Source organism: Zingiber officinale, chromosome 5B (genome assembly GCF_018446385.1).
Source record: "Zingiber officinale cultivar Zhangliang chromosome 5B, Zo_v1.1, whole genome shotgun sequence".
Lineage (NCBI taxonomy): Eukaryota > Viridiplantae > Streptophyta > Magnoliopsida > Zingiberales > Zingiberaceae > Zingiber > Zingiber officinale.
The window spans coordinates 78,366,477-78,391,625 of record NC_055995.1 but is presented as its reverse complement, the minus strand read 5'-3'; the positions used below and the strand labels follow the sequence as shown (position 1 = coordinate 78,391,625).

The 25,149-nt window shown below is 38.6% G+C and overlaps 2 protein-coding genes across 2 annotated transcripts; both read left to right on the top strand.

Moving 5' to 3' along the window:
- The first annotated feature begins 13,103 nt into the window (after positions 1-13,103).
- Positions 13,104-18,804, top strand: LOC121984620 (ubiquitin domain-containing protein DSK2a-like). Its single transcript, XM_042537652.1, has 8 exons — positions 13,104-13,470; positions 14,395-15,132; positions 15,217-15,419; positions 15,493-15,606; positions 15,678-15,736; positions 16,067-16,095; positions 17,404-17,493; positions 18,404-18,804. Exons 1-8 carry the CDS (start codon positions 13,251-13,253, stop codon positions 18,550-18,552), a joined length of 1,602 nt encoding a protein of 533 aa, XP_042393586.1. The 5' UTR covers positions 13,104-13,250; the 3' UTR covers positions 18,553-18,804.
- Positions 18,805-20,048: 1,244 nt separating this feature from the next.
- LOC121984619 (U-box domain-containing protein 44-like) lies at positions 20,049-24,343 on the top strand. The gene is made up of 4 exons (XM_042537649.1): positions 20,049-20,329; positions 21,137-21,702; positions 21,788-22,097; positions 22,435-24,343. Exons 2-4 carry the CDS (start codon positions 21,151-21,153, stop codon positions 24,012-24,014), a joined length of 2,442 nt encoding a protein of 813 aa, XP_042393583.1. The 5' UTR covers positions 20,049-20,329; positions 21,137-21,150; the 3' UTR covers positions 24,015-24,343.
- The last annotated feature ends 806 nt before the right edge of the window (positions 24,344-25,149 follow it).

The window sequence follows — 25,149 nt, the reverse complement described above, 5'->3', positions numbered from 1 at the left end:
TGTGTGCTCATAGCTTACTTTCCTTGTACCACAGATAAAGGCAAGGAATGGATATACTAAGGGAGCAGCAGGAGGGGCAAGAAGGATGTGTGTAGTAGTGGCTCGGCTAAAAGAGAAAGACCTGCTTTTATTTAATAAGAATTATGCTTATGTCGTTATTTCATGACTCCATGACATTTCATCATGCTTATTAGTATTATGGCTTAAATTTATGTTAAGCATGCTATGTGATTTTATATGATAGGTAGTTAGTGATGATGATTTGAAAAGCAAAAGAAAAGTTTAAAAAAAATATATACTATAAACAAGACTTCCGCTGTTTTAAGTAGAAAAGAATATTAATAATAAGTAAGTAAGTAAAGTAACCCCTGTCCCTTGAGCAGGAGGGTCGGGGCGTTACATGATGAAGGAGGTAGTCCGGAGCCCAAGGAGCGTAACAACGCTATCAACTCAGAGTAACGAGTTCGGTCATCCTCTCGAGAGCTAGATAGGTCACGTCAAAGGTCAGAGATCTCCTGTCGCATATCCCATCGCAAGTCGGAGACCTCCTATCGCATATCCCGTCGTAAGTCGGAAATCTCCTGACGCATACCTCGGTGAAAATTGGAGACCTCCTAGCGAAGACTCGTCATAGATCGCTCTAGTCCGACAACTCGATCGCTTAGAGTGCGAGGAGTGAGACATGGTGCTCGAGTTGGAGGCGGTGCGGGGGATGGAGCGACCTCACCGAATAGTGCGATCATAAACTCATCCTTCCCTGCCTCCTCCTCCTGGGCATCTGGCTCTACATCTGGGTTAGGCTGGTGTTGTGCCCCCCTCAACCAGGACAGGACACCCTTATCATCAATATAGATACCACCTAAAGAGAAGTTCCTAGATCCTACAACATCAAACTCAGTCAGAACTCGGACATCACATCTAGTGATGTCAATATCTAAGGAGGCAATATATGCTGTCAACAGTAACATCTACTTCCTTTATAATCCTATCATCGCTCAAGCATGTACTATTAGAAGTTTGCAGTAAGAACAATAGTAAGATTGGTTGAAGATGTATCAATGGTCCTATCAGTGTTTGGAGTATCATCAAATACATCATCACCATGCAAAGTAGTAGAGGAGTCCTGTAGAGCCGCAACATCATGATTGTAGTCATCTTCAGCTTTACATTCCATCCCCTCCAAATCATCCTTCAACCGAGGCTCCGAATTTGGATTTGACATATCATCTTGCTGTAGGGATCAGAGAAACAAAACCCCCTCTTGCATCAAGAGCTCTTCTAATTCTTGTATTTTGGTCTTCATTTAACTGGGAGCGGGAATATCTGAGTCTTGGGAGTCCTCCCAGTCAGTCAACTCATAATGTTGCAATTGTTATGGTCCATCTAATAGTGAATCATCTTAAAATTCTGATTGATTCTGATTTGCTTGAGAATACTGCTTAACACTTTGAATATTGTTGTACTCAAAATTCTAATAATCTATCCCATCTTGATTATGGTGTTGAGGTGAGTCATGGATATGTTGCTGTAATAGTAACTGCTCATCCTCCTTAGAAGTGTACTAGGGTTGAAAGTTTTGAATTTGTTGATCTCTCTAGTCGTAGCTAGAAGTACTAGGAACCAAATCATACAGTCTTGATGTATAGGTTGGAATAGATTCTGAAGTTCCGGGGAGGAGGTAACATCATTTTGGAAGAAGTGACATATAGCAGCCGGATGGGATGAACTACCACAAACCGTGCAGATATCATTAGTTGGTTCTGTAGAAGGGCCAGATTTATTTTAGAAGAGGTGGCATATGGCAGACAGATGGATTAGACTACCACATGTTGTACAGATGCTCACATTTTGCTCGTCATCTGAATTATATGTTGCATTGAATCCTCCAGGTTATCAAAAATACCAATCCATAACTAAAGAAAATTTCTAGTCTCACCTGAAACATTAGCACAAAACTCATAAGACACGGTGAGTAATCATCACATAGCACATAGATATAGGAGATATAAAATAACCAAGGCACTCAACCAATTTTTATTTTATTTTATTTTTAAAAATAAATACAAAATTTAAAGACAAGAAATAAGATGCATATGAAATAAGAAAGAGAATGCAAAAAGGAAAAGATCAATGTCTAGAGTAACTCATATGCTAATCAACTAATGTTAATTGAAAACAATCCCTAGCAACAACGCCAAAAATTTGTTACAAAGTTGCAAGTGCACAATTACGTCATCAGTAATAAAATATTAATCTCATAGAGACTATTGATTAATCATTAGTTCACGAATGCTAGAAGAGAGATGAGAAGTTTTAGAGAAAGAGGAGGAAAGAGAGAATAGAGAGAGGGAGCGTAAGTGAACGACGTGTGATAGATTCTAGGATTTCGGTTTTGTTATGATGCTAGTTAATGTCCCTATGTATTGTTCATCTACCTAACTCTATGCTTACTGTAACGACCCGCCTTCTACTGACTAGGCTGTGAGGTCGATCGCTACATTATGCTGTGCTAAATTACTATTGCGAAAATCTGGATTGATTAAAATTTTACTAAACTGATTACTGTAAAATCTGAACTTAATATTCTAGGTGTACCTAGGAGTTGTATACATGCTAGGGAAGATAATCTATGCCTCTCGGATGTCCTGCTAGCTGTAATCAGGCATTTCAATCGATCCATGAATCGATTGGGCTGTCAGATCGATCCAGTGATCGATCCAGCTTGATATCGGCACGGAGAAAAACTCTGGATCGGTCGGCTGATATGTGGCTGGACCAGGAGTACACTGATCGGTCGGCTGACCGATCCAGTGGCTCACTGATCGGTCGGCTGACCGATCAGTGAGCTTCTGAACTCTCTGTTCGCATCTGGATCGGCCGGCTTACCGATCCATAACAGACGCTAACTCTCTGTTCGCGACTGGATCGGTCAGCTGACCGATCCAGTGGCACAATCTAATTTTGATCGATCTGTAGATCGATCTGGTTTCTGATTTCGAATCAGAACCCCTGATTTCAGCACTTGTTCGTGCCAAAGTCTCACACAACAATTATATAATGCATGGAAAACGTTCTAATATCTATCAACTAGCATTCTAACATGATATAGTGCGAGGTTTATTAATTTATAGCATTTAAGCCACTAGAAATGCATAAAGGTATCTTAAGAAAAGAAACTAAGTTCTTAATTTGCTAAGCTCCCTAAGGATCTTCGTTACAGGTTCCTGCCACACACACCATCTCTGCATTGACCTCCAGCTTCCTCTGCTAGTCCATCTTCCCTTTACCTTTATCTGCAGTATAAGAGAACATAGTATCTGTAAGCTTTAAGCTTAGTAAGAAACCAACTACCTCACTAAAACATGCAACGATGCAAACATGTTTTTAAAGAATGCTATTTAAAAACATGCACTGAATTTGTTAAAGCATGGCATACTGAAGTTACATGGCATAAATACTGAAACATGGCATGCATAATAAAATCTAATCATGGAGCTATCTCATGGTATCAACTAGGAGAACTAAACTGAAACTGAAACTAAAACTAAGCTAAAACTATATTCACATAACTAGATTACGAGTTTGAAAGCTATTATCATAATAAGTGAAAATAGTAATTATGCTGCTGTTTGGGCCCGACAACTGTACTTGCTGTGCGCGCATCCTTAGCTAGACCCGGGTTTGCAAGTCCCGCATTTAGTAGGGTTTACTAGGTTATCTAAACCTAGGGACCGACTATGGGAGCCCAGCCCAATGGATATCTAATCCTGTACAGTGCCCCTACTGAAAATAAAATACTGAATCATAGCTAATTAATTTATCTTGCTTTTACTAGGTTATCTGAACCTAGAGGCGACTGTGGGTGCCCACCCATTGGACCGTAGCCCCATATAAGCTGTAGCAAGACTAACTAAACTATTTAAATGCTTCTATTGCATTTACTGAGCTATTAGAAATGTCTACTGTAGCATTTTACTGAGCTAAGCATTTTATCGAACACTTGGTGTGCTCCAACTCTCCTCTCTATTAGGGAGACCACCTCTAGGCACCCGACAACGTCTAGAATCTCCAACTGAAAGGAGAAAACGTGTCTGGCCCATCTAGAGGTGCTCAACTAGATCCCTAAACCTGAAAAGGAGGGTTAAATACACCCTATACGTCGAAAAGTCTACATATAGCTAATTTAAAAACATTCAATCATACGAAAAGCTACTTATACTGCAGGTGAGGGGTTTCTTACCTCCTATTCGTAATTTCTTACGATTCTAATCGCGAGATTTCAGGAGGAGACGATCCTTTCGACGATCTTCTCGCGTCTAAGCGTTCTTCTCGCGGAGGGGAGCGTCCTCGTGTCAAAGTCATCGCCGGAAAGTGCCCTTGGACGGAACCCTAACCTTGCTTGTGGTTGGCGCCGAGAGAAGGAGAGGAGAAGGGGGAGTCGGCGGTGAGGGTTTGAGGAGAGAAAAGTTACGATCCAAAAATAACTCTTCACTTAATTCCTTCCTATTTATATTAAAGGATTAATTCGCCCAACTCTAATATAAATTTAATTGCCTCCCTTTCCTTTTAGCACGGCCCTGCTGGGTTCAACTGGTTACTAACATTATCCGTAAACCATAGGTCTCGGGTTCAATTCCCGCTTAGGTCGTTTTCGTTTTCTATTTGTTTTTGCTACCTCCGCTACTCTAAAAATTCTATAAAAATATCCTAAAATTCCAGAAAAATCATAGAATATTTTTAAAAATAGTTTTGAGAATTTGCGGGCGTTACACTTACATTCATGTAGGGATCTAACTAAAGCCTAACACAATCCCCGCATAGGTTGCACCAGAGAGTCTCCCAAGTTTTAATGCCATTAAGTAGAGAGGTAACTTAGAAAGTCCGGTTAAGAAGAAATTCTTACCACTCTGATCCCCCGGTCATACGTTCCTAGAGTTATCTGATTTACTTCCTAACGATAGATTAATGCAACTAAGTAGAAGAAGTAACCTAGAAAGTTTGGTTAAGAGGGAATCCTTGTCATTAGGATCCCCCGGTCATACGTTCTTAGATTACACAAATCACTTCCTAACATTAATTTGGGAGAATCTTCTAAACTCTAATTGATTTTCCTAATAAAGAATTGATCCCTGTTTCAAGGGAACACCATAGAAAGTAAGGGATATCTTTTGTCACAAGGTCCCATGTCTTACAATCCAAGGTTATTCCTCTACATGGTGATCAAAATCCTACATCTATATGAATTGACCTCACATACATTTTCTCAAACACATATAAGGCACAACACACATAGAACATGATATAAATACTTCATAGCACAAGAAAATATTCAAATACATAGTTCATATATCACAATACATCACAACTACTTCCTACATCCTAGATCTAGAGATCTACTCCATTATAAGGGAGATACAACCAAGTGACGATAAATATAGTATCTACAACTCAAAATATGGATTGAGAGAGAAAAGAATACTTATCCTTGATGTGTGGCATCCTTGGAGGTGTTCCCTTGCTCCGGAGGTGGACGGATCCGTGAAGATTAGCGATTATGAAGCTTAGGGCTCCCCCAAGGGATGGGGGTAAGCCCCAAGCAGGGGGGGGGGGGGGGGGGGGGGAGAAAATCCCCTTTTATAGCTCTAGACACGACCCTTGCTTGGGTCATGTGAATCTACACGGCCATGTGCTACCTTGGCTCTAGTTCGGTGGCACGACTGCGTGGATTCTACACGGCCAAAGTTTTTTTCTTCTCTAGAAATTCCACACAGCCGTGTGGATTCACACGACCGTGTGTCAAGGTTGTGTTGACCTTATAAACCATTTTAGCATATCTTAACATAGTGTTCTCGAGTTGAAGTCTTCAGCAAACTTGTAGATCTTAAAGTTAGCTATAATTTGGTATAAACAACAACTCAAAACGCCAACCAAGAAAAAAGTTATGATTATTTTACTTTTAATTTACAGTGCTGAAAATAATACGGCCGTGTGGAATTGGCACGACCGTGTGGAATTGACACGACCATGCCTAAAAGGCACGACTAGGCTGTGTAGGTATTGGTTTGTACCATATTTTCATACGTTCATGCCTCATAAGCACGACCTGGGCATTTTGGGAAGCTCTAGACTCCATTTAACCTCCATTTTGCTCCTAATTGTGTTTTATCAAATAAAATAAGTAAAGAATAGATCTCCGAACAAAAGAATTGGAAACATGATATTATAATAAAATAAGGTGCAATAAATATAGATTATGCTCATAAAATACAAGTAGATGTGCGTTAAAACATGCATAAAAGTGTATATAATTTATGTACATCACCCAGTTGAATAATAATGGATCATTCGCATATGTCAAATATGCTAAGCTAAGGCGTCCATATTGAGGATGGAATTTGATATCCGATCGTCCATACACTGCTATATCTATCACCCAAGAATTTCTACATAGATACCAAATAGATACAGGGAGTGGATCCCTTTATTGTAGTCCTCTAGCCCCATGAAAGAATCCAAATGGCCCCCCATTAATGGCTAATAAGAATGATGTGGTGGTTACACATTCCATTATCTAAGATATAAACAACATAGGAAAATGTAATTTAATAAGTGTCTCCTGTAGAAACTCTCAATGCACTGAGTCAAAAGGCCTGTGAAGGTCAACCTTTATAATGCATCTAGGAGAGATGTGCTCCCTATAATATATACGAAATGGCTTCTGTGCCAGATGAATATTATCAATAATGAGTTGTCCTTGCACAAAAGCTGTCTGAGACTGATGATGTAGATTTCCAATGACCTTAGATAGTCATGAAGCTAATATGTTTGGGATGACTTTGTAGAATACCCTGCAGTAGAAAATTAGCCTATAATTTGTCACCTTACTAGCATGGGTCAACTTTGGAATAAAAGCAATTAAGGTATGGTTCCATCTCCTAAATAATCTTTTGTTGATGAAAAATTTCATGATTGCTATAGTGCAATCTGACCATACAATGCCCCAAGAGCATTTTAAGAACTTTGAGTGTTATCTAGGGTTGCATATGAATTGAGCCGGCTTGCAAGCTTTTCGAGCCGACTCAAAAAATATTTGATTTGTATTTGAAATTATTGAATTTAAGGCGAACTCAAACATATTCGATAATTTTCTTGAGCCGAATTCGAACCTATAATATTTTGTTCGATTATTCACGAGCCGAACACAAATCGAGTTCTAATTATTTTTATATAATTTTAACTTAAATATATTCAAATTAAAGTTTGAATAATTTGAATCTAAGTTTTTTTGAATTATAGTTTGAAATGCTCGAATCAAGGTTTGAATAATTCAAATCAAATTTGAGCTTGAATTTTATTTTGAATTGAGCTCAAGCCAAAATTATTTATAATTTCAAGCTTCTAATCTAGCTTCAAATATCATGTATATTTTTTAAATCCGAATTCAAATATTAATATTTCCATATTATTCAGCTCAATTTGATTCATTTGCACCCCTAGTTATATCTATATGAACTAAGCGTCTTTTGATCTACAATGTCAAATAATGTTGTTTAATTTCCTTTATTGTAGGAAGGCGCTCCAAAGCACCATGATGATTTGAGATAATCTACTAGCCAAAACTCATACAAGATTGAGGAAGGGGGTGATTATCTTTGGATCTAAAACTAGTTTGCGTTTCAAGTGATTAGTGAATGCCTTTACCACTTCTTCAAATGATTCCGGAAGATTATCATCTGGTTTTTCCATAGTAATGATCTCATTACGCTTGTTGTTACACTTCACTAGTGAATGAAATAATGAGGCATTTTGATCCACCTGTTTAAAGTATCCAATCTTCGCACGCTGCATGATAAATGAATGTTCAACAACACTCAAGCGTGCTGTGGTGTTCTATAACTTCTTGTAATCCTCCACCATGTAGTCATGTGTTAACCATTCATCTTGTACCTCTTCTAACCGCCCCCTCATAGTCGCTACCCGTGTAAATAACATGTTGGTGGTGCTCATCATTTAGCTTCCTTAGATTCCCTTTCAGTGACTTTAAGATATTCCCAAGACAATATTACTTATTACTTCAAACTGCTTGTTGTTTGTACTTCATCCATTTTGTCTCTGCTAACTGGGAAAATGAATCATGTTGAGTCCACATATTGAAGAATTTAAATGACTTTTGTATGAAGACTCCGACATCATGACTGATACCAAGTAAGCTGTGTAATCTAACAAATATTCTGGTAGGGTGAAATCCACGAAACTCTATAAACAGCTTCCAACCATTTCTATTGACTAGAGCTCTGTCCAATTTGCAATATATATTGTCATTTGTCCATGTGTATCTACGCCTATATATGTTTGGTCCTCTAGTCCTGCAAATGTTACACATTGGTGAAAATTTGATAGGCAATGAGATGTGACCAGTAGCCCTCTATTCTTGTCCTCCGCTGTTAAGTAAGAGTTGAAATCCCCTAAGACGTTTATGAGGTCTCCATATCAACTGAAATCAGTTATCGTCTCTCCCAAAACACCTTCCTCCCTTTAATAGTAAGTTGGTCATAGACAAATGTGATCGCAAAGAGTCTCCGTGACATTATACATTTGACCCAACAGTGTATAAATTGGTCATGTCATTCCAACACCTCTAGATCAACCTTTTGGTCATCATAGATCAATAGAATCCAACTCCTACTTCTTTGATTATCTTGTTGTTCCACCTGAAGTTGATGGAATCTATGAGTTTTAATTTTTGAAAACCCCCCGCTAATAGCTATAGCTTTGTCTTTAATATACCCAAAACACTTAGCTTCACACTGTGGAAGAGGGACCCCACCCTCTTCTATTTGAGACATTTATTCAAGCTTCTAATATTCTAAGAACCTATTTTCATTCACCTTATGATGGTTTACGCTATCCCAATGGATGAGGATAATGTCCTACAAATAGCTCTAATCTTTATAGTTCGCTAGACCTACTCAAAAGTCCAGCCATCATTCTTGGTCAATTCTCCTCCTTCTGCTCCTCCACTATAGCTAGGGCTTTACCTTTTCATCAAGTAACTAAAAGGTAAGTTTTGTGTGTCATTGACTAAGTCGGTAGTTCCAGTATGATCTCTAGTGACCAACCCTGATGTGATGTATTTTGGTTATGTCTATGATTCCATCATCAGACCTGCACCTTCCAATTCCTAGTGGTTTCCTACATAGTTTGTGCATAGCTCGTAGTGTCCTGGAGAGCTTCCTTGCCCCCTCCTACAATATGCTTCTTAGTTGTCCCAAGATTTTCAAAAGGTTCTATTTGTTGAGAAACTTTAACAATTAGTGCTTGTGGTGAGCTCACAATAGCAACCATTGCCAGAACATCTTGATATACTCTATTCTCTTAGCATGTCTCATCTTTTCAGATCAATCTATATCCTTTAGTGAATCATCCCCTCCTACGTTAATGATGTTCTTTGCACCAAAGCAAGGGCTTGAGGGTGTTTCACCTTTGCCATCCTTGTATACGAATGTTGTTGAATTAGGTCAGTGGATGCCACCATGTCCAAGAGTTGTGATGTTGATTGTTTATCATCCAAAACTTCACAATGATCTTGGCAATGCCCCATATGTTGACATTTTAAGCAAAACTTGACTTTAGATTCAAAGAATTGGGGAAGATCTACCTCCATGGCTCCGAGGAGCATCGTTGGGATGGTTATCGGCGGCTCCTGCGTTATATCCACCTTCACTAGCACCCACGTATAATTGTTTCGATTCCGTTGATGAGTCATCTGATCAGTAAATAATGGTCGACTAATGTTGGAAGCCAACTTGCTCAAGACATAAATAATCTAACACTCATGTGGCAAGTTGAATATTTGCTCTCGTATTGGTAGTCATTGTAATTCTCCCCTTTGAAAAAAGAATCCCATTGGAAGTGACTTCAAGTATAATGGATAATCCATTACCAATACATAAGATCCTCCATACATGACCCTCTCACAGTCTCCGCAAAACGGAATTTGAAGATAGGTCACATATTTTGTGGATATTTATATCATACCTAACGTTCCATCGCTTAACCGTGGCTTTGATTACAACCCAAACTGTAAACTACTTAACGAAGCATCCTACTAAATAATCATCCATAGCCGTTTGGATTGTATCAACATCATCAGTCTCCAATGTAACTCGTTCATTATTAAACAATATATATTGGAGGGCATTCTCCTACGCAAACAATGGATTGTAGGCTTGGAGGAGAACAAGTCAACCCACCTTTTGTTATTCTTATGCTTTAAGGGGACTAGAGCTGAGGGACGCCCCCTCCTCCCTTTACTACCACTAATTGCTCTTCTACTGCCAGAGTTATTAGTGTAAGAACCACCAGATGATCAAACCTAAGTTTTGATTATGGCAAAGGGTTCAAAGTTAAGGTTTCTTATTGTCTAACAAGTTGAACTGAGTGTGCAGGAAAATCCTAAGTGACCTTAGGTAAAGGAAAAGTTCTAGTTGAGGCTAGACAAGTGGAAAATCTTAACTGTAATTAAACAATGAAGTCCTGGTCTGGGGGATCGAGTAAAGTCTTGGCGGGTCGAGGGCATTGGACAAAATCCTAGAAACGATGATGCTAGGTAAAAATCTTGGGGGTGGCGAACATCGGATGGAAGACTGGCCGGGTCAGGGATGGGACGTCCAGCATGAAGTCCTGAGGTCACGTACGGTAAGCAAAAGTCCAGACGGTCTAGAAGATCGGTCTAGAAAAAGGTAATCTCGCTTAAGAGGAGTAAGTGAGAAAAATTCCTCGAAGAGGAAAAGTAGACGTTGGTCAGACCTAGAGTTTCAACAAAACTCAAAGTAAGGACCTGACAGTCTGAAGGCTGTCAAAACTTATCATTCTTTATATATTATTACTTGGACTAACCCTATTTTGCAAAAAAAGGACTTGACAAAAAATGGTGGTCCGAGCGCTCATATAGGGTTCATCATAGAGGCGGCCCCGAGAGGGTGCCTGGCCAGGCACCCTGTGGTCCGGGCCCCCGGAGTTGCTCCAAGTGCTTGGACGAGTGGCCGAACCACGTTAGTGGTCTATGGGCTCGGAGAGGGTCCGGGTACCAGGACTGGATAAACTTCAGGGATGAAGTTTCAACGAGAGCTCGTCACATCAGTACAGTCCATACATCTGGGAGGGGATCCAAGCCCCCGGATGGGGCTATAAAAGAATGCTTTGACCAATAGCTTCAATACCCAATCATCTTCCGCTCTTGCGCGCTGCTCAGAAAACATTTCTACGACACCTAAACATCACTCTAACAACAGAAGACTTAATTCTTCAATTCTATAGATTATCAGTACATTTAATTTATTTCAATTATTCAAAAGTTGTAAATCTCTATTTGTATTATTTCAAACTGACAGTGATTATCCCATAGAAAGCACTCAACGAGTACCTAACTTGGAGTAGGAGTTGTTATAGGCTCCGAACAAAATAAATCTTGGCCCTGTTAGCATGGTCTCTTTTCGTCTCTTTATTTATTTCGTTGCGATTACTTTTTACGGGAACATTTTTCTAAAAACGTAAAACCTACGAGTGCTATTCACCCTTCCTCCCCTCCAATGCAACGATCCTATAGGAGCAATCTAACCTATGTAATCCCACTAATTTATGTTGCCTCCTGTCATTAGAAATCAACTCTAAAGGATCCTTGCTCATATTATAGTAGTTAGGAGTAGCGAGAGGTGGAGTCAACTCAAGCCCAATTAGGGCTACAAACGAGCCGAGCCAAGCCGAGCTTTAGGGTGTTCAAGCTTGCTTGATAAAGTAATCGAGCCGAGCCAAGCCAAGCTTAAAATGAACCAAGCTTTTGAAATGATTGTTCAAGCTTGGCTAGGTTTATTTTTTATAAGCTTGAGCTTATTTGAAGCTTGGTTTGAGCTTGACTTGTTTAGATATTATTGAGCTCTCAATTCAAGCTTGGATTGAGTTTGGTTCGAACTTGGTTCAAGCTTGGTTTGTTTAGATGTTATCGAGCTCTCAATTCAAGTTTGTTTGATTGTTTGAAAACTTTAGTTATTTAATTAGTTATCGAACTTGATAATTTAAATTTATTTATTTATTTAATTTAATTTAATTATTTATTTAGCATATTGAAAAGAGTTTTATTAATGAATATGGTTCGTGAACGTCGTTCACGAACGTTAACGAGGTGAATACATATGCGTTCAAGCTTGTTTGTTTAGTTTAACAAGCTGTTCAAGTTTTTTTATTTAATTAATCTTGTGTATATTGAACGAACATAAACAAGCTCTTACTAAGTCGAATACCAAGTTTGTTCACGAATGCTTGATTCATTTACAACCTTAAGCCCAATGTGTGTAACTACATACATTAGGTTTGAAAAAAAACAAACTTACTATAGGTCAGATAAAAAAAATTACTATTACACAACCATAAAAATAAAAAAATAAATTATTACACAAATATTTGAGTCACAACCGTTTGATATTAATATATTGATACTATACCAACATTTGACTCAAATAGCTAAATCTATACTTAACTTGTGACTTTGTTGTAATTTGTAAGTTGGAGTCGGTCACTATCCCGTCATTCAACGATGCCACGGCTTGTGAAGTAGAGAGCTTCAACAACAACACTATTATCAAGTCTATTGTTGGAACTGAACCGAGGGAGATGTTCTTCGTAACGTATCCATCAATAGTAATCACAATTTACTTATACTAAATCAATATCTTAACTCCGCTCGGGTCATAGCTATTATAATAATATTGAAAATACATATATTTTTGAAATAAAATATTTAATCAGATATCTTTTTATTTTTTTTTAAAAAAAGGAATGTCCTTATGATTTACTTAATTTAGGTGTCTTTTGATTTTTGCCATTTTATCGACCATGCTCACGCCCGCCACGCCTCATTCCCTCCTGCCCTGGCATCCGATCGCTATCACCACGATCACCTCGCTATTATTCAGCACTAACGAACGGTCATTAAGTTCACCGCACATTTTTCACGGTACGGCGCGTCGCACGAAATACCCACCGACCCATCACGATGATGGCCAGGAAGGATAATAAAAGGTAGCCAAATAATAAATAGTATTTAATATTTTGTTTATTTATCAGGAGGAAACCAATAAAACATGGAGACATATTTGTCATCGATTTAAGTTTCAGCAAAAGCGAATCCTTCGGCGATCTACTCACCTCGTTAGGGTTAGGGAATCGCCGATCCGCCGAGGTCCTACTCGTCCATGGCAGCCGATGGAGAGTCCGGCGGAACGGTCCCTGCCTCCGCCACCATCCACATCCGGTGCTCCAACGGCTCCAAGTTCTCCGTGCAGGCGGCGCTCGACGAGATGGTGGGCGCGTTCAAGGCCGTCGTCGCCAGCAGCTGTGACGTGCCGGCGGAACAGCAGCGGCTGATTTACAAGGGAAGGATCTTGAAGGACGACCATACTCTCGCGAGCTACGGTGCGTCCTCAAGTTAGGTCTAGGTTTTAGTTGCCCGTGGAATACATATTTTCCCCCCGATCTGAATGGATCTTGCTTCAGGACTTTAGTAGATCTATCTATCACACGATGTACAAATCTTTGGCATCGTTCTTGCGACCAAAGATACATTTCCCTGCTGTCAATTTTGCCGTCTGCTTTTTTTCCCCACTGCTTTGAATGGTGTTTTAAAATATATTTGAGCGAGATTGTCTATCTCTTATTGTTTATGGATTGTTATGGCACATATTATGATTGTCTGTAATGTGGCTGTGAAATTTAGCTAAATGGCTATTGGTCCTAGCAGAATTAACTATATTTATTTGTTTCATGTTATTCAGTCAAATTAGATTTTGATTGAATATGGCATTATGTGGGCATCTTCCCTGAATTTCATGCACCATTTTTTGTCACATGATATTTTTGTACTTTTAACTATGGTACTTGATGGTACTTTTAACTAGAGACTGAGCTACATCCGAGGGGCTATTTGCCAATGGATATGCGGATATGCAGATATGCCTTCTTTTTCTTAATACAGACTGACATGCTATTGTTCGATCTTACTTTTTTGTCAGACCTTAAGTTGTATACTTGTCTGAATATTTTGGTTTCATGTTATGAAATGACTATAAGTTGCTTGAGTTGTAACTTATTATTGTTTCTAGTTAAAACATGTAGTACATTTTGGCATTTGTTTTGGTTCATTGATGTGCTTGCAAACTCTGCACAATTAACCATGATACTACCAAATATAAAATTACATAGAGTTCAATGAGAGATAGATCTATGTAGCCGATCCCAAATAATTGGAACCATAGCTTGGTGTTAATGTATAGTTTCATCTGGTTCTTGATACAATGAATAATTTGCATCACTAGCTGATCATCATACCTTTCTGAATAGGTGTCGAATCAGATCATACCATTCACATGGTTCGTGGTGGTGCTCCTTCTGCTGTGCCAACTAACAAAGCTGTGAATAACCAAGGTGTTTCAAGAGCAACAGACACTAATCCATCATCTACTTTTGGAGGTTCCCTTTCTCCGGGCTTAAGTGTTAATGGGTTATCTGGTAGTGGGACAGCTGGTTTATTGGGAGCTGGATTTCCAGAGCTTGATCAGATGCAACAGCAGCTTAGTCAGAACCCTAATATTATGAGGGAAATTATGAATATGCCTGCCATGCAGAATCTCATTAGCAATCCAGATATAATCCGCAATCTTTTTATGAACAATCCCCAAATGCGTGAAATTATTGACCGTAATCCTGAGCTTGCGCATGTCCTCAATGATCCAAATACTCTGAGGCAGACACTTGAGGCGGCAAGGAATCCTGAACTCATGAGGGAGATGATGCGTAACACTGATAGGGCGATGAGCAATATCGAATCATCTCCTGAAGGATTCAACATGCTACGACGCATGTATGAAACTGTTCAGGAGCCATTTCTTAATGCAACCACTATGGGAGGCGACTCAGGGGGTGACATAGGATCCAACCCATTTGCTGCTCTTCTCAGAAATCAGGGTGCTGGACGTGGCAGTGGCAGAGAGACGTCAGCAGATTCAACTCTTAGTTCAGAGCCAACAACTGGGACTGTACCTAATGCCAATCCTCTTCCTAACCCTTGGGGTGCCAACTGTAGGTTTTCTTCCTTGCGTTATGTGATAATTTTTCTGCTAATATTTTATTCTTGCCTTTTTTACTGGTTTATTTGATTGGTAGCTGGAGGGTCACAGCCAGTCAATACACAATCAACTGCTGCAAATGCACCGACAACTCGTGGGTTAACTGGTCTTGGTTCACTGGATTTAGAAAACATGGTTGGCAGGATGCAAGATCCATCCATGTTAAGTCAGATTTTGCAAAATCCTGCTATGACGCAGATGATGCAAAATCTCCTTTCTGATCCTCAGTATGTGAACCAGGTAGAGTCTCACGAACCATGGCTGATTTGCTGGACATGGCTGGCGTCTTACTTTTGTTTGATAATTAATGCAGATGCTTAATTCGAACTCCAATGTGCGAAGTTTATTGGAATCAAATACTCAGTTAAGAGAGATGATGCAAAACCCAGATTTTATACGCCAGCTTATGTCACCTGAAACAATGCAGGTGAGTAGTATGTGTTGAAAAAAAAAATCATTTTCTTTAAAATCTGCAATTTGAATAATTCTGTCCTGCAGCAACTTTTATCTTTTCAACAATCTCTGTTCTCCCACATTGGTCGGCAGCAGTCAACCACGTGAGTATCAGTCGTCTTTTTATTAACTCGTATGATATTTTCTCTTTTTAGATGTGGTATGTACGTTATCCATTGGGCCTTCTATTTGTAAACTTACCTGTGTAGTTTGTCACTTTGCATGACTCATTGTCTCTTCCCTCTACCATGTGCATGCACATATAGATAGGCAATCATTGAATCAAATATATTCTACATGTTACATTCTGTAGATTTTTTAATGCATCTATTTTTGAAATTGAGGTAAACTTTTTATGGACTTTTAGTTATGTTATTTTTTTCATATTGGAAATAGATCATTTAGGTGCCTAAATCTTATCTTCTATTTTGCAGGGAGCAAGAGCAGACAGGTCGAGGCACTGGTAACAATAAATTTCAACTCTCAATTGTTATACCATTATCTGTTATGGTTTCAATGTGCTAGTAATTGCTTGTTCTAGAGAACTGCTACTATAGGTGTCTTGTGATCAGTATTGATGATTTGCTGGGCAGTAATTGCAATTTGCAAACTTAATCCTGTATTAACTGCTTCTAACTTTTAAGTTCCGTTTCTCAAAATTGTAACAACACTGTTGCATTGAATATTAACTAGCACTGTAAACCATGGATCAAGCTAATGTTGTTAAATTATACGGGCCAAAGTTTTCACATGATCCTGGGGTCTATATCACTTTTCCAAGTCAATGTGTGAGTTCATTCTGATTCATCTGATCCCAGGTTAAATTAACATGTTAAACTTGGTCAACCTGTATGAATGTGCTCAAGTCACCAACTCGTAGGAGAAACAGCAGTAGCATGAGAAGAAGAGGGAAAATTTCCTAAATGCCCATATTCAATCCATGCTCAGTTCCTACAACTAAACATTTTATGTTGAAACATGGTCACGCACACCAAATTAATTGTCTTTGAGCAGACGCTTGCTACTCTTATAATTTTAGCATTTCAAATCTAATTTCTTGAACCACATCTGGACTTAAATTTCTAATAAACAAGGAATTAGTTTTTCTAGTAGTTCCCTAGTAAAAAACCTTGTATTTTATATGTCTATTTAATGTATCCCATTAATCTTACACTTGATATAACTGTTTTATATACTAACTTAGCAATTATGCATAAGGAAGTAATTCACTAATCACTACCATTTCCATTCCCTTCAACACTAGCAACAGAGCTTACCATTTGACTGAGGTTAGGTATTGCACTGTTATTGGTCAGAATCCAATCTCAAAATTTTCGTTTTTAATTTAAATCTTCAGTTCTACTGAGACTGATTGCCTTATACTAGAATGCTATATAATTTACCGATTGAATAGAATAAACTGAGAATGCAACATGTTCATTTTCTTGAAATTCTATCATTATTTAATATTTATATAAAAAGTTTTTTTTTTCTATTTATGAGCTTATTAAATCTACAATCAAAGTTCATAAACCCCATTCTATACAAGTTAGGAAAGTGTCTCATGATCTTGGGACATGTATTCTGCTAGAAGCATGCATTTTAAAAATTGGGTTGGTGTTTGTACAACTTTTTTAGTTATATCTGTGATGCTATGCCTGCAGGATTTCAGCAATTGTTCTAGAGTTGTATTGGAATTCTTGTTAGATTATTATTCTGTGTGTTTGATCTCTCATATCATGATTTAATGCTGCTACTCAATATTTGATAGGCACACAAAACAACACAGGGATGGAGTTCCTGATGAACATGTTTGGTGGGCTTGGCACAGGAGGTCTTGGCATCCCCAACCCTTCAAATGGTCAATTTTCTCCTCTCTAATGGTGCTGATTTATGAATTCTTATCAACACGCAAGTCTATCTTGTTAAATTATTGGAAAGATCTACCAAAATTGGGCACTTGCTAATGAATAATTTTGAGCTTGGGCCTATAAATACTTAATCTCAGCCCCCTCTCAGCCTATTGTATAAAAATACAGCCCTCGTATATAAAAACTTGCTATATATTAAATTAGTTAGTGAAACAGCTTGATGAACTGAGAATTTGTGAATTTTATGCTCTTGATAGCTCGTATTATGCAATAATTCTGTAATATGTTTTGAGTGGATTGGTAACATCTAAGGCTAATATCGGCATACTATTGATACAAAATATTGTTTTGAGCTTGGTGGACTGAAACTTTGTCAATGTCACACACCCTTGGCAAATTTGTATTGATCATTAAGTTCTTTAATGTAACCATATGGTGGAATCACTCTTCACAGCTTGTTCTTATTTTATCTAGGTTAGTACGCTGTGCATTTCCATTAGTTGTATTTTTGTATAAATTACAAACGAAATATCTTTTATTCGGCTCTTTGGTTTGACAACTTGATGGGCTTAAAACTTGCCATTTTCATAACCTTGACTGTTTGCCTTTTGGTTGAGTGTGTGTCATATAAGTGTCATTTTGATACAAATCTGATGCAAGATGTGTATCATGCTCCTTTGGTGAAATAGTGTGATAGGCAGAGGGTATTTTGATACAAAGTGAGAAGAGGGACTGTTTGAGTATTTTCCCTAAATTACCTTAATGTGCATTTGAACTTAAGTTTATTTTAGGGGCCCTAAATGGGAAATTTTTCATTAACATGGACACGATTTGGGTATTTTCCTTGGTTATATTACTTGATATAAGAATCTGAACTTTATTTCCTTGTCATATTTGCAGTCCCTCCAGAAGAACTTTATGCGACTCAGTTATCTCAGCTTCAAGAAATGGGATTTTACGATACCCAAGAGAACATCCGAGCGCTAACTGCCACTGCAGGGAACGTCCATGCTGCTGTCGAGAGACTGCTTGGGAATCCCAGGCAGTAACTCCACTTGGAATATCAGTACTCAGCTTGTGTCCTTCAATGAGTCTGTAAGGCTTACCACTTTTAAGATCTTGTCTGTAAGATTCAACAGTTTTCAGATTCTCCAATAGCTTGTTCCATCGGTTTTTAATTGTCAGCAAAAATGATTCGAGATAACGGCTTCTTTTTAACATTACCATATTTATTTAATGTTTATGTGCACATACAAGGATGTACCTTTGTTGATATCATATACTGTGAATAATTAAGAGTATCGAAGCAATAGTGTGATTAAGTCACCTTACTTTTTTTCCGTTATTCTTTTCCGTCTCTTACCACATGTAGCAAGATTCATGCTGGCATAATTTTGAAAGGGCAATTTATATACATTTTATTCCGATGGATATGATTTGGGTCTGAGGCCTTGAGCTTTGATGCGGTACCACCATGTTAGTGGCCGCATGATCGTCCTACATCATTAAGAGAAAGCTTAATAGAAATTCAAATTGATAAGTGTATGAGTGGGGTCTATAGAGATGATGGAATTTTCTGTTTATTTTATAGTTATTATCTCATAGACTTACCGACTTGAGCTTTGACTTTTCACTATCATGTAAGATGGAAGTCATTCTTGTAAATTTGCGACCCCTTTTTCGAGTAAAGTGATATTAAATTTGCAATTCCAATTGATGCATTTTAAAATTAAGTCCGCAAAACATATCAAATTTGCTACAAAAATTATATCTTTGGCTTCACTTTAGAATGGAAAGGAATGATATCAACAATATACATCAATTTTAGCAACTTGAGGCTCTAGGGCTATAATGTGATGATAAATGGTGGGACTCCTTAGGCAATGAAATTACTTGTGACGTTGTTTTATCTATACTTCTCAATTTATTTTGATAGTTGATGAAAATTTTCTATAGGATTATATCGGTAATTTCTAGAATTAGTCGAATGATAAGAGTTGTTGATAAATTTTTGTGGGACTAGATCGGCTACCTCTAAGATTAGTCGAATGATAAAAACGAAACACCTAAATTATGAAAATAAATTTTAAAAAATAACAATTTGAGTTTAATAAACATTAATAAATCAAGATGGCCCATCATTATAAAAATTATGATCATAATTATAAGTAGCTATAATAAAATTATTTTGATTTTTTTTAAATGGCAAAAGATGATTATGTCACTCCTAATATTTTCGTTGATCAATACGACTAAGATAAATCAAGATAACTAAACAACAAGTGGAAGAGAGGGGGACGAGGCTTTAACGTGGCAAATCAATCACCATTTATGGGACTTATGACTTCTCTTTTTAACAATAATATTATATATATATATATATATATATATATAATATTATTGTTAAAAGGAGAAGTCAAATAATATTAAATTTCAAGTTGTAACCAGTTAGAATTGTTTGAACTTTCAACTCTGTGAACAAGTACGAGTGTACCACCTCGCTCGGCATGGGCCATGACTTGAAGATTTTATTGGTCCAAATGCAAAATTCCAAGCAATAGCCTCGCTGTTCCCCTGTGGATCTCCCGTCTCTTTCTTGTTTGTCTTCGCTCCTCTTTCCTTCCCTCCTTCCCCGGCCACTTCTCGATCCCGCTTCCTCTCGTCCTGCAGCTCTAATACGCCCCAAAGCTCATCGGATCTCTCGCTCTCGGAGGCCACAGCGGATGCCACCGCGCTCGAGGCGAGCCACGGCCGATCCCCCCACGGTGGCGGAAAATTAGGGCTTGGCCACGCTGGAAAAGTCATCAGAAAGTGTGACACCGAGCGGTAAGGTTTCCTTGACTTGATTTCTTTCACTTGCTTCGCTTTAAAGGGCGATTCATGTAGCTTTTAATGATTCTGAGAAAAACACACACACACACACTAATAGGTCAATGGACGAAATGTAGAGACAGTGTAGTTTGAATGATTTATATAATAAATCAAAATGGCTGCCATAGGTTCAAGTTTCACTTTATGAATTACAAGTATTAGTGTTCATGTATTCGCAAATTTCACTGTGCGCAATTAATCAAAACAACTACTATGCTCAATAAATTGAAGGCTATTGATTTGTCCAATGAGAAATGGAACAAAAAGACTTTTTCTGCTTTCTATACACAAACTGGCGTTGAATTTACACTTTGAGCAAATTGAACATGGATTCCAATAAGTATGATGCAATCATGCAAGGCCACCTTAGGGAGAAAATATAGGTGTTATGCATTCAGGTCAGTAAGTGATTAAATATATCTATCATTTTTTATTTTTAATGCATACAATTTCAAAATCCACGATGGCTAATGTTTTTTTAAAAGAAACTATCATGTGTAGTATCAGTTAGAATGTGAGGCTTTGTGCTCTCTTCTTCTGAGATGCCTTTGTTGAGCTGAAGTATAGGGGAGGGGAAAACACTCTTGTTCTATGCCACTGATATGAACTTGATTAGTTATTTATGGAATTCATAATCATAGAAAAGAATCTTGCACTGATCTGAGCTTAGTTAGTTATGCATGGAATTCGTAATGCTTTCATATTGGCTTATTATATATAATTGCTGTGGAAGCTTAAATGCATGCATTCCTGTCATGTTAGGTTTCTCTACAAAGATGAGAAAAAGCTGGGATGGGATCTTTGATTCTGGTAGCCTATCTGATGATAGCTATCGTGACAATGTACGCATTGAGCCCATTTTCCAAGCATTTCTTTGTCCACTTACGAAGCAGGTTATGAAGGATCCTGTTACAATTGAGAATGGACAGACCTTTGAGCGAGAAGCAATCGAGAATTGGTTCAGGGATTGCACAGATAGTGGAAGGAGGCCAACTTGTCCATTAACACAGAAAGAATTGAAGAGCACTGACGTAAACCCCAGCATAGCTTTGAGGAATGCGATTAAAGAATGGATTAAAAGGAACGAAGTTGCTCAGCTTGAAAAAGCATATAAGACACTTACTTCAGAGAGTCCAGAGATTGAGATTTTACAGACACTCAGTTACATCACACAGATTTGCGAGAATGGCAGGTCAAACATGCATGTTGGGTACATTTCTGAATTGATACCAATGATCGTTGACATGCTGAAGAGTGGTAGCAGGAAAATGCGAGTTCAGGCACTTGAAACCCTCTGTGCCATAGCCAAAGAGAGTGATGCTAATAAGGTTATTTAGGATTTGCATACACTGATGAATTTGAACATATTATTTCTTTCTCTTTTGGTGATATATGTTTTCTTTTTTGTTACAGGAAGCCATAGCTGCAGGGGAGACTATTCAGACAATTGTGAAAATTTTGTCACATGAACATTCTGAAGAGACAAAGGAAGCAGTGTCTTTGTTGTATGAACTTTCAAAATCTAGATCTTTGTGTGAAAAGATAGGAGTAGTTAGTGGAGCAATTCTTTTATTGGTTGGAATGGCAAGTACTAAATTGGAAAACAATATAACACTAGAGAAAACACTAAAGACATTGCAAAATCTTGACAAGTGTGAAGAAAATGTGAGGCAAATGGCTGAAAATGGAAGACTGCAGCCACTGCTTACCCGCCTACTGGAAGGTGCTATTCACTTAGTGCTCTCTCTATTAGGCTTCTTTTTTCTTTTCAAACAAATGAATCAGGCTGCTTTTATGTGCTTATATGTTCTCTTTTTGTCAATTTCTGTTGCTTTTTTTTTTTTATTATGTTCATTGTCTTCTGGATAGTGTCCTCCATCTCGTACAAGAATATCTTTTTATTTTACCTATGGTGCTAGTGGTTACTTTTCACGAACAAACAAGTTAATTTCTGGTTGTTCTCTGCGGTGGTGATTTTGGATCGATTAAGTCTCTTATTAAATGTGCATCATTGGTGTTTTTCAGGCAAATTTATTTAAATTCTAGATGCAACTTTTCAGGTTCACCGGAGATACAACTTACTATGGTTTCCTACCTTGGAGATCTTGTCTTGAGCAATGATGTGAAAGTCTCTGTAGCTGAGACAGCCGGTTCAACATTAGTTGATCTAATGAAGAGTGAGAGCAACCCAGCAAGAGAAGCGGCCCTCATGGCTTTCAATCAGATTTCCTCTAATGAAACTAGTGCAAAGATACTTATTCAAGCTGGCATCCTTCCTCCACTTGTCAAAGACCTCTTCGCTGTAGGCATCAACCAGCTTCCTACGAGGCTGAAAGAGGTGTCTGCAACAGTTTTGTCAAATCTTGTATCTTCAGGCGTTGGTTGTGCTTCCATCCTGCTTGATCAAGATCATCGTACATTGGTTTCCGAAGACATTGTTCACAATCTTCTCCATTTGATCAGTAACACTGGTCCTGCTATTGAGTGCAAGCTTCTTCAGGTTCTTGTTGGGCTTACAAGTTCATCTACTACCATCAAGAATATAGTTGCTGCCATTAAAAGCTCAGGTGCTACCATTAGCCTCATTCAATTTCTTGAAGCTCCCCAGAGAGAGGTTCGAATGGCTTCTGTAAAACTTCTGGGTAACATATCTCCTCACATGGGTACCGAGCTGGCCAATGCTCTTTGTAGTACTGCTGGCCAGCTAGGTTGCTTGATTAGTATCATTGCTGAGAACAATGGTATCACCGAGGAACAAGCAGATGCTGTTGGTTTGTTGTCCAACCTTCTTGAGGACTACTACTTAACCAGGCAGCTTCTTGATGAAGGGGCCTTCAAAGTAATGGCCTCCAATGTGGTCAGTATCAGGCAAGGCAGTACTCGTGGGGGTCGTTTCGTGAATCCTTTTCTCGAAGGGCTAGTCAGGGCTCTGTCAAGATTCACTTATATTCTAGATGACAATTCTGATGCCATTGCTCTAACTCGTGAATATAACCTTGCTGCCCTTTTTGCTGATCTGCTTCAGATCAATGGTCTTGACAATGTACTGGTTGCCTCCGCCCTTGCGCTACGAAATCTCTCCAAACAGTCACAACATCTCACAAGGATGCCAGTTGTTCTAGAACCAAGATCTTGTTTCCCTATCTTTTCCTGTTGTCTAAGCAAGCAACCGGTTGTTAGCGGGCTGTGCAGAGTTCATCATGGTTCATGTTCAGTGAAGGATAGCTTCTGTTTGTTGGAAGGGAGGGCAGTAGAACAACTGGTTGCTTGTCTTGATCATACAAATGTGAAGGTGGTGGAAGCTTCCCTGGTAGCTTTGTGCACTCTATTGGACGATGAGGTGGACATTGAGCAAGGAGTGACAGTCTTGGACGAGGCCGAAGGGATCAAACCAATCCTAGAGATATTGTGGGAGAACCACACTGAGATACTCAGGCAACAAGCTTTGTGGGCCATTGAGAGGATCTTGCGGAAAGAGGTGATAGCTCATGAAGTCTCTGGGGATCGAAATGTTGGGACTGCCTTGGTTGAAGCATTTCGTCACGGAAACAGTAGGACAAGGCAGATCGCTGAGCGAGCACTGAAGCATATAGACAAATTGCCAAACTTCTCTGGAGTTTCCACCGAGAAAGAGGGATGAGAAGTGTAAAAGATGGCAAGGTTTGTATTTTGTTCCTTCGTTCGCTTTTAGGCAACATTAGAAGTTTCTGAGTGAAGAGCCAAGACAAAGATTAAGATTGTCGTGTTAATCTCGTTCCTTTACTACCATCCACAAGTATTTGTTGTTTCAGAGCAACTCCACTGATGTGATGAACTGCTAATTGCTGGACGAGGGATAAAGCACTGTGTATGGATTTTGTATGTATTCTTCTTGTTCATTTTGTCCAGTATTCTGTTTGATTCCAATTTGTTTGGGGTTTGTAAATGTTAACACATTTTGGATGAATGAATGAATTATATTTCGAATTACAATTGCGATTCTTGAGGTATTTTAGATAGATAAGATTCATATGGTTGAGAAAACAGGCTGATGAGTCTGATGATTAACTTGTTCATCTCAGGCAGTTTATTCTTGGAAAAAATCAAAATAGCACTTTTTTTATTATTCAAAAAAAGATATTTTATTCTAATTTTCATTCAAAGATATTCTTTTTTACTGGATTGTTTAAGGGTACAGGGAAATTCATTTATAACTGGGCATTCTGGCCTGAAAGCCTGGAATTTAATTTCTGACTGAATGGTTGAAGAACACAGGGAAATCTGCTTATAACTCGGTGATAAAATTTGAAAGTCTGAAATTTAACATTCGACTGGATGGTTGAAGGGCACAAGGAAGCCCGCTTATAATTCGACACCCTGGTCCGAGACTTTGGAATTTATCCTCCGATTGGATGGTTGAAGGACACGGGTAAACCTGCTTATAACTCGACACCCTGACCCGAGAATCTGGAATTTAATCTCCGACCGGATGGTTGAAGGGCACGGTCCACTTATAGTTCGGCGCTAAAGCTCAAGAGTCTGAAATTTAACCTTCGACAGGATGGTCGAAGGGTACCGGGAAATCTACTTATAACTTGGTGCTAAGGCTCGAGAATCTAGAATTTAACCTTCGAACGGATGGTTGAAGGGCACGAGGAAACCCGCTTATAACTCGACACCTTGGCCTGAGAGTCCGAAATTTAACCTCCAACTGAATGGTCGAAGGGCATGGGGAAATCTGCTTATAACTCGGCACTCTGGTATGAGAGTCTGGAATTTAACCTTCGATCGGATGG

What these genes read in the sequence shown, in the direction of transcription:
- LOC121984620 (XM_042537652.1), top strand. Translation starts at nt 13,251, where the DNA reads ATGGCAGCCGATGGAGAGTCCGGCGGAACGGTCCCTGCCTCCGCCACC. An exon ending in ATCCTCAGTATGTGAACCAG is followed by an intron (nt 15,420 to 15,492) that starts GTAGAGTCTCAC and finishes TAATTAATGCAG; the next exon opens with ATGCTTAATTCGAACTCCAA. An exon ending in TGTCACCTGAAACAATGCAG is followed by an intron (nt 15,607 to 15,677) that starts GTGAGTAGTATG and finishes TCTGTCCTGCAG; the next exon opens with CAACTTTTATCTTTTCAACA.
- LOC121984619 (XM_042537649.1), top strand. Translation starts at nt 21,151, where the DNA reads ATGAGAAAAAGCTGGGATGGGATCTTTGATTCTGGTAGCCTATCTGAT. An exon ending in AAGAGAGTGATGCTAATAAG is followed by an intron (nt 21,703 to 21,787) that starts GTTATTTAGGAT and finishes TTTTTGTTACAG; the next exon opens with GAAGCCATAGCTGCAGGGGA. An exon ending in GCTTACCCGCCTACTGGAAG is followed by an intron (nt 22,098 to 22,434) that starts GTGCTATTCACT and finishes GCAACTTTTCAG; the next exon opens with GTTCACCGGAGATACAACTT.